We start from the raw sequence: 17,309 nt of genomic DNA on the forward strand, positions 1-17,309 counted from the left end.
AAAAAATAAATTGTCTTTTGCTTCTTTTATGCTACATGCACCAGAAATCTATAGCCTGCAGAGCCCAAACTATTTCCTGTCTGACCTTTTACAAGAAAAGTTTGTCAATCCCTGATGTAGAGTGAGCATTTAACTGTACTTACTTACCTATCTGTATTGTTCTTAACCGTGTGTTTTTTGTTTTTGCTTATATTTTATGTTAGCCAAGAAAGTTAACTTGGAATTACTAACAAGTTAGATTAATATCTGAATTCGAAAAATGAAACATACCTTTATAGAGAGAAAAGGAGTAGGATGAAACTTTTGTGGGAGGGAGGGCAGGTAAGGATGCTTTGTTGTTTTGTTTTGTTTTGTTTTGTTTTGTTTTGTTTGTTTTGTTTTGTTTTGTTTTTAAAGAATTTATTCTTGAGAGACAGAGACAGAGAGAGAGGCAGGCAGAGGAAGAAGCAGGCTCCATGCAGGGAGCCTAATGTGGGACTCGATCCCTGGTCTCCAGGATCAGGCCCTGGACTGAAGGTGGCGCTAAACCGCTGAGCCACCCAGGCTGCCCAAACAAGGTCAGCGAGCCAGCCAGGAGATACTTTGAAACAGAGATGTATGTTTTAATGCCTTATGTGTAGACCTGTAGTCTGAGATGATGGAGTCAGTCTTTACCTTCCGTCCCCTTTGCTTTCCTCAGGATTGTGACTTCCTTTTGCATGTGCTAATAAAAGTATTCCTCCATTAACAAGATTTTACAGTGGCTCAGTTGGTTAAGCGTCTGCCTTCAGCTTAGGTCATGATCCCAAGGTCCTGCGATCGAGTTCCTGTCGGGGTCCCTGCTCACGGGATGGGAGTCTGCTTCTCCCTCATCCTCAACCTACCTCCCCCCTGCTTTTGCACGCTCTATCTCCCAAATAAATAAATAAAATCTTTAAAAAAAAAGTTTATAAGGTTGGTTTTTAAAAAACTTATTTATTGGGGATCCCTGGGTGGCTCAGTGTTTCAGCGCCTGCCTTTGGCCCAGGGCGCGATCCTGGAGTCCCAGGATCGAGTCCCACGTTGGGCTCCTGGCATGGAGCCTGCGCCTCCCTCCTCCTGTGTCTCTTCCTCTCTCTCTCTCTCTATGTCTATCATAAATAATGAATAAATATTAAAAAAACTTATTTATTGAGGGAAAGAAAGAGCACCAGCAGGGGCAAGGGCAGAAGCAGTCTCCCCGCTGAGCAGGGAGCCCAGTGGGGCGCTTGTTCCAGGATTCATATCATGAGCTGAGCCAAAGGCAGACCCATAACCAATTGAGCCACCCAGGAGCCCCGAGAAATGCAGTTTTTGCCCGGATTTTGAAGTATCTGGGAAGAGATATGGCAGAGTTACATCCTTGTGTAAGGTATTATCAAGAACTGGTTTAAGGATACAATATAGTTCTGTAAACAGATTGGAGATTTTATAATACTGTTAAAGAAGAGGAACACCTGGGTGGCTCAGTCAGTTGGGCATCTGCCTTTTCCTCGGGTCATGATTCTGGGGTCCTGGGATTAGGCCCCACATCAGGCTCCTTGCTCAGTGGGGAGCCTGCTTCTCCCTCTGCCTCTCTGCCTGCTGCTCACCCTGCTTGTGCACTTTCTCTTTCTCAAATAAATAAATAAAATCTTAATATATATTGTTAAGAGGCAAAAACTAAAATGTTGGAAATGAAACCTTTTGGGAATTTAGAGGATGGAAATTACTTTTGTTAATAGTGATATCATTTTATTTTCTTATTTATTATTATTATTTTTATAGCCCAATGCTGAACATGAACTCACAACCCTGAGATCAAGAGTCAGATGCTTAACTGACTGAGCTACCCAGGCACTCATTATAGTGATTTTAGATGGAAAGGATGTGATGTGATATCTAGAATATTTGATGTGACATAATTAAATGAACATTAAAAGAACGAAAACTTAATTTTAAAATATGCTGTATTTAAGAGACTAGTAGACTGTACTAGATAGACTCTTTTCATATATTTCTTATCCTCACAATAATCTTGCAAGTGAAGCGACTTATCAAAATCACAAAACTCCTGAAAAGCCAATTTTTATGTATGAGATGTGTTTTTGAAGACTCAACAGTTTGACTATTCCCAGTGAAATAATGCCAGGTAGGGGAGACTCATTCTTATAGTGCACAAATCCATCTGTGTTATGGAATGTCTATTTTTTCCCTCTACATTGTTGCTAGCATTTGAAAAGTGCTCAGGGCTTCGGTGTTAGAGCAGCTTTTTGACCTCTCTGTTTTATTACACCAGATTTTCACTATAGTTTTCAGTATTAGCACCACTACTAACTAAATGCATGAGTGACATTGCTATAGTCTATTAAAAAGATTTCAAACTGGGCAGCCCTGGTGGCGCAGCGGTTTAGCGCCGCCTGTAGTCCAGGGTGTGATTCTGGAGACCCGGGATCGAGTCCCACGTCAGGCTCCCTGCATGGAGCCTGCTTCTCCCTCTGCCTATGTCTCTGCGCCCCCCCCCCACTGTGTCTCTCATGAATAAATAAAATCTTTAAAAAAATTAAAAAAGATTTCAAACTATGATAATAAATATTAAAAATGTTTCTTCACATACACGAACCCCAGTTGCCCAAAGACATTTTCATGCCTACCATTTACCACTTAAGAAATCTTTTTATAGGGCAGCCCAGGTGCTCAGTGCTTTAGCGCTGCCTTCAGCCCCGGGCGTGATCCTGGATACCCAGGATCGAGTCCCACGACTGGCTCCCTGCATGGAGTCTGCTTTCTCCCTCTGCCTGTGTCTCTGCCTCTTTCTGTGTCTCTCATGAATAAATCAGTAAAATCTTTAAAAAAAATTATTTTTTAAGGGACACTTGGGTGGCTTAGTGGTTGAGCATCTGCCTTAAGCTCAGGGCATGATGCTGGGGTCCTGGGATTGAGTCCCACATTGGGCACCCCACAGGGAGCCTGCTTCTCCCTCTATGTCTCTGCCTCTCTCCGTGTGTCTCTCATGAATAAATAAATAAAATACTTTAAAAAACCTTTTTTTTTTTAATGTAGTGGCATAAGTGGTGCCACCATGTGGTAATAGCAGAAACTTAGTTTATACTTCACTTGGCCTATCAGCCTTGAAATTAAAGTTTTTCCATAAAGTGATTTAAAAATTTTTTTGTGCTAGCCATAACTTGTATATTAAAGTAAGGCTTTATGTCAGACTGCCCTGATCTTTATTTCCTCCAATTTTTTTTTATTGTGGTAAAATATAGATAATGTAAAAAAAATAAAAATAGATAATGTATAATTTATTAGCTTAATCACTTTTAAACATACAGTTCAGTGATATTAAATGCATTTATGTTTGCAACTGTTACCACCATCCATTTGTAGAACTTTTTTCATCTGGTAAAACTGAAACTCTCTACCCTTTAAATATTAACTTCCCATTCTCCCCTTCTCTCGTTCCTTGGCAACCACCATTCTACTTATTCCTCTATGATCTTCACTACCTTATATAAGTGAAATCATGTAGTATTTGTCTTTTTGTTACTGGCTTGTTTCATGTAACATAATGTCCTCCAGCTTCATCCATGTTGTAACATGTGTCAGAATTTGCTTTTCTGGGATGCCTAGGTGGCTCAGCGGTTGAGCACCTGCCTTTGACCCAGGACGTGATCCTGGAGACCTTGGATCATGTCCCACATCAGGCTCCCTGCATGGAGCCTGCTTCTCCCTCTGCCTGTGTCTCTGCCTCTCTCTCTCTCTCTCTCTCTCTCTCTCTCTCTCTCTCTGAGTCTCTCATGAATAAATAAATAAAATCTTTAAAAAAAAAAAGAATTTGCTTTTCTTTTGAGCTGAATAATATTTCATTATTTTTACCACATTTTAGCTGTTGTGAATATTGCTGCTAAGTTCAAAATCTTGTCAAATGTGGCATACAACTTCAAAAAAGTCTATCTCTTCTAGATCCTGAATTGTCTTGTATTGCCTTTCCTGATATCCTCTAGTATGTGTTTCTTCTCCAGGTGAACCGTCCTATTGGCAGGGTACAGATCTTCACTGCAGACTTGTCTGAAATTCCCCGTTGCAACTGTAAAGCTACTGATGATAATCCCTGTGGGATAGACTCTGAGTGCATCAATCGCATGCTACTATATGAGTGCCACCCCACAGTGTGTCCTGCTGGAGGACGCTGCCAAAACCAGTGTTTCACTAAGCGCCAGTATCCAGAGGTTGAAATTTTCCGCACATTACAGAGGGGTTGGGGTCTTCGGACTAAAACAGATATTAAAAAGGTGAAGAAATTTTTTCATAATTTCGGATTTTTTTCTTTTTTGCATTTGTTTAATATGAGTAATTATTCTTGATTAATATTAGAAAATGATCATTAGAGGGAAGATAACATAGTATAAGGATTAACCTTACTGTTGGGTCTTGCTATATCCTAGAGTTTAGAGGCTTGAGAATAGTCTTTGTCTCCTTTACCTCTAAAGTCCTTAGTATTGATCATGTTCACTGTATATGAGGATAAAAAAATGAAGGGAATTCATAGAGATACTGTGGCCTTATTTATTTACTCTTTTGTGACAATCCTGGAATTTGTAGTTAAGATAAAGGGGATAATGAATATGTGATGACAGAGATGTTAATCACCTAAAAAATAAAATCTGTTTTTACTACGGGAAAATGTGTTTTGGTTCATAGAAAATAAAGAAGGATTAGGCCTTCTCTACTCTAATAAAAGTGCAGTAACATCTTCAACTTCAAACTTAGAAGGAACTGCAAGTATTAGTCTTTGTGTAGAATAAATCTTATTTGACATCTTAATAAAATAAGCCTTATTCTAGTTATGCTTTCTGAAGAATTCTACTGAAATTGGTTTCTAGTAAAGGAAGTATATATCGGTTGGTCTGTTATTTGCTAAGTAGCTATTATATATCTCCTGTGTGCCAGGCATTGTGCTGTAAACACAGTGAGAGACATAGCCCATCCTTTCATAAAGTTCACATTCTAGCGGGGAGAGACATAGATCAAGTGTAGTTCCCCAATGTAGAAGCACAAAGGGTTCTGGAGGCATGTGGTAAACCAGGTAAGTGACCTGAAATTAACTTTGAGAATATTTTAGGTTGAGAATTTAAAGGTAAGTAGTGATTGGCTTAGTCTAGTTGACTCCTAAAGCATTGCAGGCAAAGTGGACATCATCAATGAAAGCCAGTATGATTGTAGTGCAGCGAGTCAGGAGGGGACAGTATTGTAAAATGTGGAAGGGCAGCAGGCCAGGGCATGGTCCAAGGAAAAAACCATAGTTTATGGAAACTGACTTTCATGTTTTTGGGTATTTAAAGAGATCAACTATCTGTATCACCATTATAATGGAGCCCTAGCTTGCTTACTTCCATGTTGGTTGATCTTGAGTGTCCAGAGTATCCTGGTCTTTCTCATGGTGACAGTGATAGGAGTGGGAGGTGTTTTTCATTGTCAAATAGTTGAAGCATATTTGTGTTTCTTGATGAACCTTTGTTAAATTGACTAGGTACATGTGTGTGAACTACTTTGGAGATTCTGTTATTTTCATGAATTTAAAAAAAAAAACAGTTTGGGAACACAGTTGTGCTTTTTGCCATTAAGAACTATTTCTTATTCTAGGGTGAATTTGTGAATGAGTATGTGGGTGAGCTAATAGATGAAGAAGAGTGCAGAGCTCGAATCCGTTATGCCCAGGAACATGATATCACTAATTTCTATATGCTTACCCTAGACAAAGTAAGTATTATTTCCATTGTTATAAGATTGTGAAATTGAGCCATAGTGTGTGTAGGCATATAATTCACTGCCCAAAACAGTATTCCCTTACATTCATTCATAGGGTTAGTTAGCTTGGTCAGAGTAAATTTGCTCATTTCTGGCTATACATCCATTGCCAAAGGCAACAAAGGTACTCTTTGCTTTCCTTTTGAACTGTCCAATATTAGTTGGGTATTCTGTCTTTTAGTATTTTTCCTATAAGATTAAAACCTGGATCCAGCCAAGTAAATAATGATTCTTTCACCCTTTTATTTTAGATTGAGAAACTGATTTGTTTACTATTTAGTGCAATGAGAAGGTCATATAAATTGTAGAACTTAGCTTCTGAAACTAAGTCATCATTTCCAGTTACAGGAATTTGCTGATGAGTTTCATTTCATTAGTGCCTAGAATTATATTTGGGACTCATTCCTAATTCCAACATCCTAATATATTTATTTTCTATGTATCTGAGATTCTTCCTTATACCTGAATATTAGGGTCTGCTAGCTCCCTGTGACCCCTTCCATTGGCTATTATAACAGAATTCTCTTCTGATGTGAAACTTTGTGAACATTTATCAATTTGAACTCTTTGGTTTGTGAGATCATCACCTCCAGATATTCAGATCTTCGTTCGGGATGGGGTCTCAACATCAATATTAAAAACTCCTTAGGTGAGCGCCTGGGTGGCTCATTTGTTGAGCATTTGCCTTTGGCTCAGTTGTGATCTCAGGGTCCTGGGATCAAGTTCTCCCTCTGCCTATATCTCTGCTTCTCTCTCTGTGTGTCTCTCATGAATAAATAAATAAAATCTTAAAAAAAGAAACAAAACAACCCTTAGGTGATTTCTAATGTGTAGCCTAGGTTCAGGACCACCTAACTGAGAGGATGGGGCAAACTGCTGCTTGTATAGCAGTGGTCCTCAAACTTGAGCATATATCAGAATCCTCTAGTGGGCTTGCTATAACACATATTGCTGGCCTCAAGAGTTTCTGCTTTATTATGTTTGAAGTGCAGCCCAAGAATTTGTATTTCCAATAAGTAATAGATGTGGTGCTAGTGCTGGATTAGTGACTACACTGTGAGAACTCCTGGGAGAGTCAAACTTTAGAAATAGGAACTCCAACTTGTTAGAATACACAGGAAGTATCTAATGAGCATCATCTCTTGGAATTTAAGGACCGGATCATTGATGCTGGTCCCAAAGGAAACTATGCTCGGTTTATGAATCATTGCTGCCAGCCCAACTGTGAAACACAGAAATGGTCTGTGAATGGAGATACCCGTGTTGGCCTTTTTGCCCTGAGTGATATTAAAGCAGGTAAGTGTCAATTAAGGATCCTGGAGCTAAGAAGGGAATTTCAGGTTTTATCATCTAAAAATCCCATATGTCTTCTAACCCAAAATGAGGTCTGCAAACTCTTAGGGATACAGAAAAGTCTTTCCAGGTGGCACTTGGCATATAATATTTTTGTGGTGATTGGTGGTATGGCAAAAGATACATTAAGTATGTAATTTAACCAGTTTTTTAATTGTACGATTTTATTGCAATAGATCATTCACATTTTTGTGCAACTGTCGCCTCTATCCATCTCTATAACCTTTTCATCTTCCCCAAGGGAAACTCTATCCATTAAACACTAATCTCCCATTTTCTCTCCCCTCAGCCCTTGGCACCACAGTCAGACACTATTCCAAACATTACCATATTTAATCTTCACAAAAATGCTGTGAAGTATATGGTATTATACCTGTTTTACTTGGATTCTTGGGTCTGGCTCCTCTAACCACCCTGGGGAATATCCTGTGACTTCAGTCCTTATATCTCTCTTGACTGCTTTCAGTACATTTGTACTTAGAACTTTAGTCTTTGTCCATGTGGATGGATTCCTCTACCGTTTCTAGCCACAAATTTTTCTTCTCTCTCCTCCCATATTCACTTAGCTCAATTGGCATGGTGTGGGAATTCACAGACCTTGTTCTTGTCCTCACTTAACTTCCAGTCTGCATGGGTGGTATGAGAGGAATGAGACAGAATGTGCTCAGTGCTACGTGGAGTTCATGTAAAGCCTTGGCAGATGGAATCAGAACTTTTCAGCTTGCTCTACTTACTCATTCAGCTTTGCTGACTTTTCATATACCTGCTCTGCTTTCTACCACATGTGTCATACTCCTTATCTTTTCCATTACCCTTTGCCATATCCCATAAGTGCAGACCTCAATGATTGTTGAATAATGGACTCTTCTCTAGAATGGTTTGAATCTTGCCTTTATGTACACCTGTACCTTTCGATTTATCCTTTGTGCAGTTATGTTTACATAGTGGATGGTGAGTAAGCAGCAGGTTGTATCAAGTATCCTCCTATCTTATGTTTGTGTATATGGTTGAGTTGTATTATAAGCACATTAAATTAATGGAAATTCAGTTATAAACTCATACATTGTTTAATAAGAAAATAATAGTGTGAGTAGATTATCTATCATTCAGTACAGTATTCCACAGTGGATGTGAAAGGGAAGACATAACCCTGCTGTTACCTTTGTCAGTCTCAGTTCCTGCAAGCTCCTTGCAGTGTGAACCTCTTAACACGCCGTGAGTGATTGCAGGTTTTGTACCGTTTGGACCCCTAAATATAAAGCAGCTGCTTTATAATTTGCTTAGCTCAATAAACAAATAATCTATATTAATCCAATATTAGATGAAAAACTATATATATCAGTCTCATTGATGAAAGATAGGTCAGTGTGCAATGGGAAATCTAAGATTTAATCATTTTGACCAAATGATTATCACTTTAAAAATTAACAGTGAGGGGCAGCCCCGGTGGCCCAGCGGTTTGGCACTGCCTTCAGCCCAGGGCGTGATCCCGGAGACCTGGGATCGAGTCCCACTTCGGGCTCCCTGCCTGGAGCCTGCTTCTCCCTCTGCCTGTGTCTATTTCTCTCTCCCTCTCTCTCTGTGTCTCTCATGAATAAATAAAATATTAAAAAAAAATTAACAGTGAACCGTTACCCCAGTGCAGAGTTAATCTCTTTGTATACATATATTAAAAATTCTTATATTTGTTAGGCCTTCCCTAACATGGTTTGAATTTGAATATTTGTATGTTTTATTTGCTCTCAGTTTTGATAAGATTCACTTTTGACAGAAAGGGACAATTTGTCCCTTAAATCTGTACATCTTTTTTAAAAGTTTACAAGTTACTGCTATGTGCATTATGTCAGTACTCTAAATAAGCTTGAGATTGTCTCTCCATTTAATAAATGTACTCTCAGGGCTCAAATCACCCAGCTAGATTGTGGTAGTAGGGATATAAAGCTGGGGCCTGTGTCTGATCTGTGGTGTAGAGTTCTCTAGTATTATTCTGTATTGATATGTCTCTCCCTAAGTTGTGCTAGGTTTGGCACAGACCAACAGCTTTTCTTCATACTTTTATTCCCAATGCCTAGCACATCAGTGTTTTGTTTGTTTGTTTTTGTTTTGCTTTTGGTAATGAATTAATATATTTTGATTCTGGAAGGTTAGAAAACAAACAACTTGGGATAATCAAAATCTCTACAGTAAAGGTTATTTTAAATATCACTTGTTAAGCTGTGTAAGTTTTTCTGCTATTAAGTTGTACTTGCTGATTAATATTACAAGATTAGAATTTATTACTATTTCATTAATATAGTTGGATTAGAGTTAATAAATCCCTTTCTATCCTCTGAAAAATCTGTTCTGCAAGTCCATATCCTTTGTGATTAATACAGAAATAATGTAATTAAAGCCATAGATAGTAATATCTTCATGGTCTTTTATGCAGGCACTGAACTTACCTTCAACTACAACCTAGAATGTCTTGGGAATGGAAAGACTGTTTGCAAATGTGGAGCCCCAAACTGTAGCGGCTTTTTGGGTGTAAGGCCAAAGGTACCTTCCAAACATTTCCATTGCGAATAATGGTGTAGTTCTCCCACCCTAGCCAGTGGAACAGCTGACTCTAAGATGTCTTTTTGGAATAATGACATTGGATAGTTGTCAATAGGACAACTGGCACTTAACTAAGCATGTTGATGATCAGTTTGGTTATTCAAAAGCTGATCTTTGGGTATTTTTGAGCAGTCTGACTTCTAATTGGTAACACCTTTCTAGCTAAAAAAAGCTGTAAAATAGGAATCCATAAAGTAGATTACTTCCCATGTCTTTATTGGTCTCAGCTGATCATACTCACATTTCCTAATAGCTGCTTAGATTCTTGGTATCTTATGTCCCATCTGTTTCTCTTTTCTAAGCTCTCAAAGAATCCAATATTGAATTTAAGATTCTAAATGTAGTATAACACTGTGGATAAACATAGGGCCCTTAATCTTACCATCTTAACAAAGGATAACCATTGTTGTGTCTTACTCCCTGGGTTTTTATGTGCATTTTAGCTGGCTTACAATTCTGTAAAGAAATACTTATAATTCTATATCCTGCATTTCTTAAATATTATATTTTTTTTCCTTGCTGTCATGTGATCTTTTTGACCATTATCTTTAGTGACTGTTTAATTTTTGAATACACTGGTTGGACTGTACTAGATAAACATACATCCTTATTTTTCAATTAACTTACAGAACACTGAAAATTGAAGTTTAATTTTCATGAAAAGTAGGCTACACAGCGACTCCAATTGGATATTTCCCATTATGCTCTTTTAATTATGGAAGTCAACATTAACAACTGAAAAATGTAAATTAGCCCAGAAACCAATAACTAAAGGAGGAGCAATCATTTTGAGCAAAAACACATGATGATAAACACCCACCAATTATTCTTTTATCAAATAAGGAAAGTTATGTTTATATTTTATGGAGTTTTTTTTCTTTAGTCGGTTAAATGGTCTTGTTCCTTAAGGTGTCCAGTTTATTTTTTCTCTATAAATCAAAATAATAACTGAGTTTAACAAAGGTTAATGGTATTACAGTCACTAGGAATGTCTTTCTGCATCCTTAACATATATGTGACATTTCACACATGAAGCAGAGAAATTTAAGGGCAGAAGTTTAGAAATGGGAGATCACTGTGGGATAGTAATATATCAGATTGATTGTGGATGTTTCCAGTCCAAGATAAATAATGTGATGAAACCCATGGGATTTGGTAACCAAGTGTGGGCTTCAGGGAACACAGAGGAGACCTGCTGGCTACACCAGGATCTGTCTTGGGGAGTAGTGGATATGAACCTAATTTGATATAGATGAAGATGCCCACATAGCTTATTGTGGGCAAGGACCATGAGTTCTCTGTGCCTTACTAACATTTGACTCTTAAGTGCTCAGTGAAGGTTTGTTAAATAAAGAAATGTGTGTGTATACACAGATAAGACACACGTGGATAAACATAAAAGTAAAACTTAATGAAAGGGGAATGTTTAACACTAGCCTTATGTGTTAACAAAAAGAAGTTCATTTCTATTTCATTCAGGTGGTAAGAGTAGTTGATAGAAAAGTTAGAATTAATTTATTAGGTACCTATGATGTGCCAGGTGCCTTTCCTGCATTTTCTCTTATCTTTAGAACAGTCTGTGAGGACTGTCTCTTCCCAGAGGAGAGATGAGGCTCAGAGAGGATAGTTAACCTGGTCAAGATCACACAACTCCTGTATCGACAGAATGCTGACTGCTCAATATCTGACCTCTAGAATCAGCCGATTGCCACAGAAGAAAAGTCAAAGAAATTCAAGAAGAAGCAACAGGGGAAGCGCAGGACCCAGGGTGAAATCACAAAGGAGAGAGAGGATGAGTGTTTCAGCTGTGGGGATGCTGGCCAGCTCGTCTCCTGTAAGAAGCCAGGCTGCCCAAAAGTTTACCACGCTGACTGTCTAAATCTAACCAAGCGACCAGCAGGTTGGTGCCAAAATCCATTTAGCGTGCTGCTTGTTCTCTGCCAGAATTGTCAGAGCCATGGTCTTCCCATGTATAGCATTGAAGGTGGTATGGTTCATATTTCCCATTCTGGAAATAAAGGCTTGGAATCCTAGTTTTAGAGAAGGGAACACAAACTTATTATATGTCAAGCAGTTTATTTATATTTATGTTATGTTATTTTATCCTCCCAGCAACCCATAAAGATGAGACCTTTTCACCTTCCCATGATGCAGATGAGGAAACTGAGAGTCCAGTTTGGTGAGATGACTTGTCACAATAGAGCATGTAGATGGAGGAGTTGAATTGAAAGCCAGGTTTTCTGACATCAAGGCCACTAAATCTTTCCTTTCAAAAGAAAGAGAGGTTGATATAGCATGGAGTTTGGGGTTAATTCAGTCAGTGAAGTGTGGACTAGACATCCTTTTAGCCCCCTTCACCCACCCCCTTCTGACGGAGAGGCAGCTCCATCAGCGGATATATGAGAAAGCTGCTTAGGCAGATAGAAGGTGTTAAGGAATTTGTGGCTGGCATAGCCACTAGCTTTTGAGTGGTGGTTTGGAGTTAGAAGGATTTTAAGGAAGTTGGATATGTGGTCTGTTTTTATTGACAGAAGCAAGAAAGCAATAGGGGGCCACTCCATCTGAGGAGATTATACATCACAAGTGGCCTGCTCCCAGGAATTGCAGAGAGAACTTTGGGGTGGGAGTGAGAGGAGTTTGTCCCTGAACTAGCTTTCCTTTGATGTATAGTTGCCAGGGCAATGCAATAATAGAAACAGAGGTAGTGTGAGGGCAAGGCCACTTGACAAGTTATGTCAGGAAGTGGAGATGGAGAATTGTTTCAGGATCAATAGTTCAGGATTGTAGCTGGTACAGGCTGCAATAGAACTTGTCTTGCCTAGAAGCCAGGAGTCAGGGCTAGCATAGTTTATTTGGAAACTGAACTTGGACTAAAACACCATGGACATCAGAGACTCTCAGGTATCATGAAATAGGGCAAACAGATGGTAGGTCAGGATCTTTTCCACTGGTTCTGTGTGGACAATATAGGTAAAATTTGTGCTAGTTTCAAGACTTGAAACCGAGCAAAAGAAAATCTCAGTTTTTCATATTTGTATATCTCCTCCCTGTTCCTAAATATAACCAAATAAGTAGAAGTTTTAATAGCTGAGATTATCCCTTTAGAGTTGAATATTTAAAGGCTATATAAAGACAAATGGAGTTTGCAAAACTGTGGAAGTAATGTCTTCACATCCTATCTAAGAGGAGCTTTGGATTTTTACCCCCCTAGAAATAGTCATAGAAATAAGAAATTACCACTGCCTATATGTTTAGTTGATAATCAGTTGGTACTTGGTACTTGGCTTTTATTTTTATGTGTTATACAGGAGAATCAGATTCTGGGGCAGGAGAAGTGTTAAGTGAGTGGCATGAGCTTTCTACAGAAGGTGGCAATTTGAAATCACTCCTTTGACGCGCACTCAGAGGCATGGTCCATTTCATGCACCTTGCTTGTTTTCCTAAGTGTTTGTTTCACATCTTTGTTTTTAGGGAAATGGGAGTGTCCTTGGCATCAGTGTGACATCTGTGGGAAGGAAGCAGCCTCCTTCTGTGAGATGTGTCCCAGCTCCTTTTGTAAACAGCATCGGGAAGGGATGCTCTTCATCTCCAAACTGGATGGGCGTTTGTCTTGTACTGAGCATGACCCCTGTGGGCCCAACCCTTTGGAACCTGGGGAGATCCGTGAGTATGTGCCTCCCCCAGTACCGCTGCCTCCAGGCCCAGGCACTCACCTGGCAGAGCATTCATCAGGAGTGGCTGCTCAGGGGCCCAAGATGTTGGATAAGCTGCCTGCTGACACCAACCAGACACTGTCACTGTCCAAAAAAGCTCTGGCAGGAACTTGTCAGAGGCCACTGCTGCCTGAAAGACCTCCTGATAGAACTGACTCCAGGCCCCAGCCTGTAGATAGGGTCAGGGACCTTGCTGGGTCGGGGACCAAACCCCAATCCTTGGTATCCAGCCAGAAGCCATTGGACAGGCCACCTGCAGTGGCAGGACCAAGACCCCAACTATCTGACAAACCCTCTCCAGTGACCGGTATAAGCTCCTCACCCTCAGTCAGGTCTCAATCACTGGAAAGACCTCTGGGGACAGCTGACCCAAGGCTGGATAAATCCATAGGTGCTGCCAGCCCAAGGCCCCAGTCACTGGAGAAAACCCCAGGCCCTCCTGGCCTGAGACTTCCACCGCCAGACAGACTGCTTGTCACCAGCAGTCCCAAACCCCAGACTTCAGACAGGCCCCCAGACAAATCCCATGCTTCTTTGTCCCAGAGACTCCCACCTCCTGACAAAGTACTTTCAGCTGTGGTCCAGACCCTGGTAGCTAAAGAAAAAGCACTGAGGCCCGTGGACCAGAATACTCAGTCAAAAAATAGAGCTGCTTTGGTGATGGATCTCATAGACCTAACTCCTCACCAGAAAGAGCGGGCTGCTTCACCTCATGAGGTCACACCACAGGTTGATGAGAAGATGCCAGTGTTGGAGTCAAGCTCATGGACTGCCAGTAAAGGTCTGGGGCAGATGCCACGAGCTGTAGAGAGAGGCAGTATGTCAGATCCTGTCCTTCAGCCACCAGGGAAAACAGCCGTCCCTTCGGAGCACCCCTGGCAAGCGGTTAAATCACTCACCCAGGCCAGACTTCTCTCTCAGCCTTCTGCCAAGGCTTTTTTATATGAGCCAACAACTCAGGCCTCAGGAAGAGCACCTGCAGGGGTGGAGCAGATACCAGGGCCTCCCAGCCAAGCACCAGGCCTGGTGAAGCAGGTGAAGCAAATGACCGGAGGCCAGCAACTACCTGGACTTGCTGCCAAGAGTGGGCAGTCCTTCAGGCCTCTTGGGAAGGCCCCATCCACCCTCTGTACTGAAGAGAAGAAGTTGGCAACTGCAGAGCAGAGTCCCTGGGCCCTGGGAAAGTCCTCACCAGGGCCAGCGCTCTGGCCCATGGTGGCTGGACAGACAATATCGCCGTCTTGCTGGTCCTCTGGGAACACACAGACATTGGCACAGACTTGCTGGTCTCTTGGAAGAGGGCAAGACCCTAAACCAGAGCAAAATACACTTCCAGCTCTTAACCAGGCTCCTTCCAGTCACAAGTGTGCAGAGTCAGAACAGAAGTAATATGAGTAAATGTCACATGACCAGACCAGCTGTCCCCAGGGTTCTTGGGAAAGGGAAATTATCTCTCTTTTCCCCTCTTAAAAAACAGACCCTCAACACTTTTCCACTGTTCTTCTTTCCTTATATCCCAACACTCAGAACTCTTGTGACATTAGCCAGTGGGGGCATGTGGTTGTGTAAACCATGTACGGAAATCCAAGTGGGCCCTAGCCAAGGAGACAGACAGACTTCGGTCTTTTTCCTCCAATCTTTACACATGGTAACTTGAAATAAAAAGTCCACTCTGGAGTCAAGCATGGGATTCAATTCCACTGGTCAGGTTGGAAGGTTGAGGGGCTCTCAAAGCTATTTCTCTAGCCCTACTGAACCCCTCTGAGGGCACCTGATGAACACTTGGGAGGAACTGATATCTGTTCATATCAGTGGTGATTTCTTGAGCACTCACATGTGCTAGACCAGGTGCTAGTCACTGACAGGAGATACAGAGATAAAGAAGACCTGATCCCTGTGAGTCTAACATGCCTGCCTGGGTTCCCAGGTTGTTTTCACGAACCTTTGACCAGGAAATAACAGGAAGTTCTGAGGGGCCCTGGGGCTCCAGACTCATTTTGTAATGTCCTTTATGGCCCCAGAAGTAGTTGTGTTGAGTAAGTGTCCCCTGGTTGGGTGTGCTTGTGTGCGTGTGCATGCATGCACGCTCATATGGAGGTCACTATAGGTGGGAGGGGGTTGCATTGAGGCCACGTGGAGCCATTGGCTGGGCAGCCACTACTACTGCTGTCTGGGTTGTGCAGTCTGAAACTCTGTCCTTGACAGAGCAGCTGGTTGTGGGGGGCTGGGCTCTACAAGGACATAGCTTTCCTCAAGTATAAGAAGGCAATTGGCAAGCTTACCTTTCTTTTCTACCTGTTTTCCTCCTTTTACATCAGCCCACCCCCATGCCCGCCCCCTAAATACTCAGGTGCTTTCAGATTTCAGAGTTGGGCAGTGGACATAGGGAACCTCTGGCAAGCTCTGGGCTACATCTACCACCAGCTCAGGGAGAGTGCCAGATCCTGATGGAAGATTCTTCTGATCCTTCGCTCTCTTACCTGAATGGAGGGAGTCCTCTCCTTCACTGATGGAGTCTACCACCCTACCCCTGAGAATCGCTGTGTTCTATATTGAGAGCACCTGCCTACTGACCTTATTCAAAGGCAAGCCAGAACCCTTCCCCTATGACTGGCAAGATGGGGTGTTCAGAGCAATGTCCAGTCTGAGAGATGATTCCTCATAACTGCTGATTATCTGTTACTGCTGCCCTGAGCTGGGGCCCAAGGGCTGGGAAATCTGTTGGTGCTACCCTGCCCTACCATTCACCCAGCTCACCAACTGCCAACAGGAAGTGCTGTTTGGCCAGTTCCTTCCCATTCACTCACCCCTCCTTTTGTCCCTAGACCAAACATGTTTACCTCTCTGCTTTGCCAACTTAGCCAGCAGCTTTAGCCAACAAACCATCTCCTGGCCCAGATGTCTCCTGGCCATTCTGTTTCAGTTATGGCTTTTACACCCTCAACAGGATTCTGTATTTTGTCCCAATTTCCTCCTCCTAAGTTCTCATTGAGGTTACCCACATCGCTTCTAAGGAGGGAACAATAGTTATAGAAGCATTTGCGCTTTATATAAAGATTAAAAGAAGAATTTGCTTTTATTTCCCAAAGTCTGTCTCGGGTTGAGACACCTGAACTCAGGCAGAGGTGCGAGGCTGGGCAGGGCTGTCCCGAGTCTAGGGGCCTATCTGCATCCCACTTAGACCTCGGAATCTCCTCTGTAAATTCCACCTGCCTAGTTCTCCCCTTTTCATCCTCTCTTCCCACATCATGAGAGAAGAAAACTTCTTTGTTCAAAAGGAAGAGAAAACAAAGCATCTTATTTTCTTTTTAAAATTTTAAACCATGGAAAAGATATTTTTAAAGAAATCCACCCAGAACATTAAAGTTCATTATATTAAGTATTTATCATGTGTGAGAATAATAAGTATATAACTGCAGCTAGTAGGTCCCTTTCCCTAATCTCTTAGGCTGTATGAGTAGGGTTTGCTTGGTGCCAGTCCTGTGCCCTTCTCTCCTGTCATCTGTAGTTGTGATCAGAAAAAGATATTCGCACTGCACTGTCAGAATCTCCTTTCACTATGTTGTGTGTTAAATTACCGTAGCTCTTTGTTTCATGAAATAAACTGTGAATTTGGGGGTGGGTGGGGTGTGTGCAGGCTATGTAAAAAAAATTAAGTGGAGAAGTTTGATCCTGAAATAGGCTTTGGTAGGTAATTGACTTGACATCCGCTCTCTAGATATGTCTCACAGGACAAGGAGTGAGGGAAAGGTGGGCCATAATTGGCCGCTGTGATTTTGTTTTGGTTCTTTCCATTCTCCACCATTTGCTGGAAACTTCCTTCCAGAACTGCCTGGGAAAACAACTTTTGAGGTGTGCTTG

General features: G+C 41.4%; 1 protein-coding gene and 1 long non-coding RNA gene across 10 annotated transcripts in view; one reads left to right on the forward strand and one right to left on the reverse strand.

The window, feature by feature from the left end:
• NSD1 (nuclear receptor binding SET domain protein 1) overlaps nt 1-15,131 on the forward strand; it is a 152,664-nt gene extending 137,533 nt beyond the window's left edge. For all 9 annotated transcript variants that reach the window (XM_055325648.1, XM_055325651.1, XM_055325654.1 and 6 more), the window contains 6 exons: nt 4,002-4,271; nt 5,623-5,739; nt 6,942-7,083; nt 9,569-9,675; nt 11,431-11,635; nt 13,207-15,131. In XM_055325648.1, coding sequence (XP_055181623.1) covers nt 4,002-4,271; nt 5,623-5,739; nt 6,942-7,083; nt 9,569-9,675; nt 11,431-11,635; nt 13,207-14,837 — 2,472 coding nt within the window. In that variant the 3' untranslated portion in view covers nt 14,838-15,131. The remainder of the gene's footprint in view (nt 1-4,001; nt 4,272-5,622; nt 5,740-6,941; nt 7,084-9,568; nt 9,676-11,430; nt 11,636-13,206) is intronic.
• Nucleotides 11,642-14,242, reverse strand: LOC129509806 (uncharacterized). The gene is made up of 3 exons (XR_008664406.1): nt 14,136-14,242; nt 13,449-13,506; nt 11,642-12,001 (listed from the first exon to the last, which is right to left on the reverse strand). It is a non-coding gene; the product is annotated as an uncharacterized LOC129509806 (long non-coding RNA).
• Nucleotides 15,132-17,309: the final 2,178 nt, after the last annotated feature.

The sequence above is a fragment of the Nyctereutes procyonoides genome, unplaced genomic scaffold, assembly GCF_905146905.1.
Source record: "Nyctereutes procyonoides isolate TBG_1078 unplaced genomic scaffold, NYPRO_anot_genome, whole genome shotgun sequence".
NCBI lineage: Eukaryota > Metazoa > Chordata > Mammalia > Carnivora > Canidae > Nyctereutes > Nyctereutes procyonoides.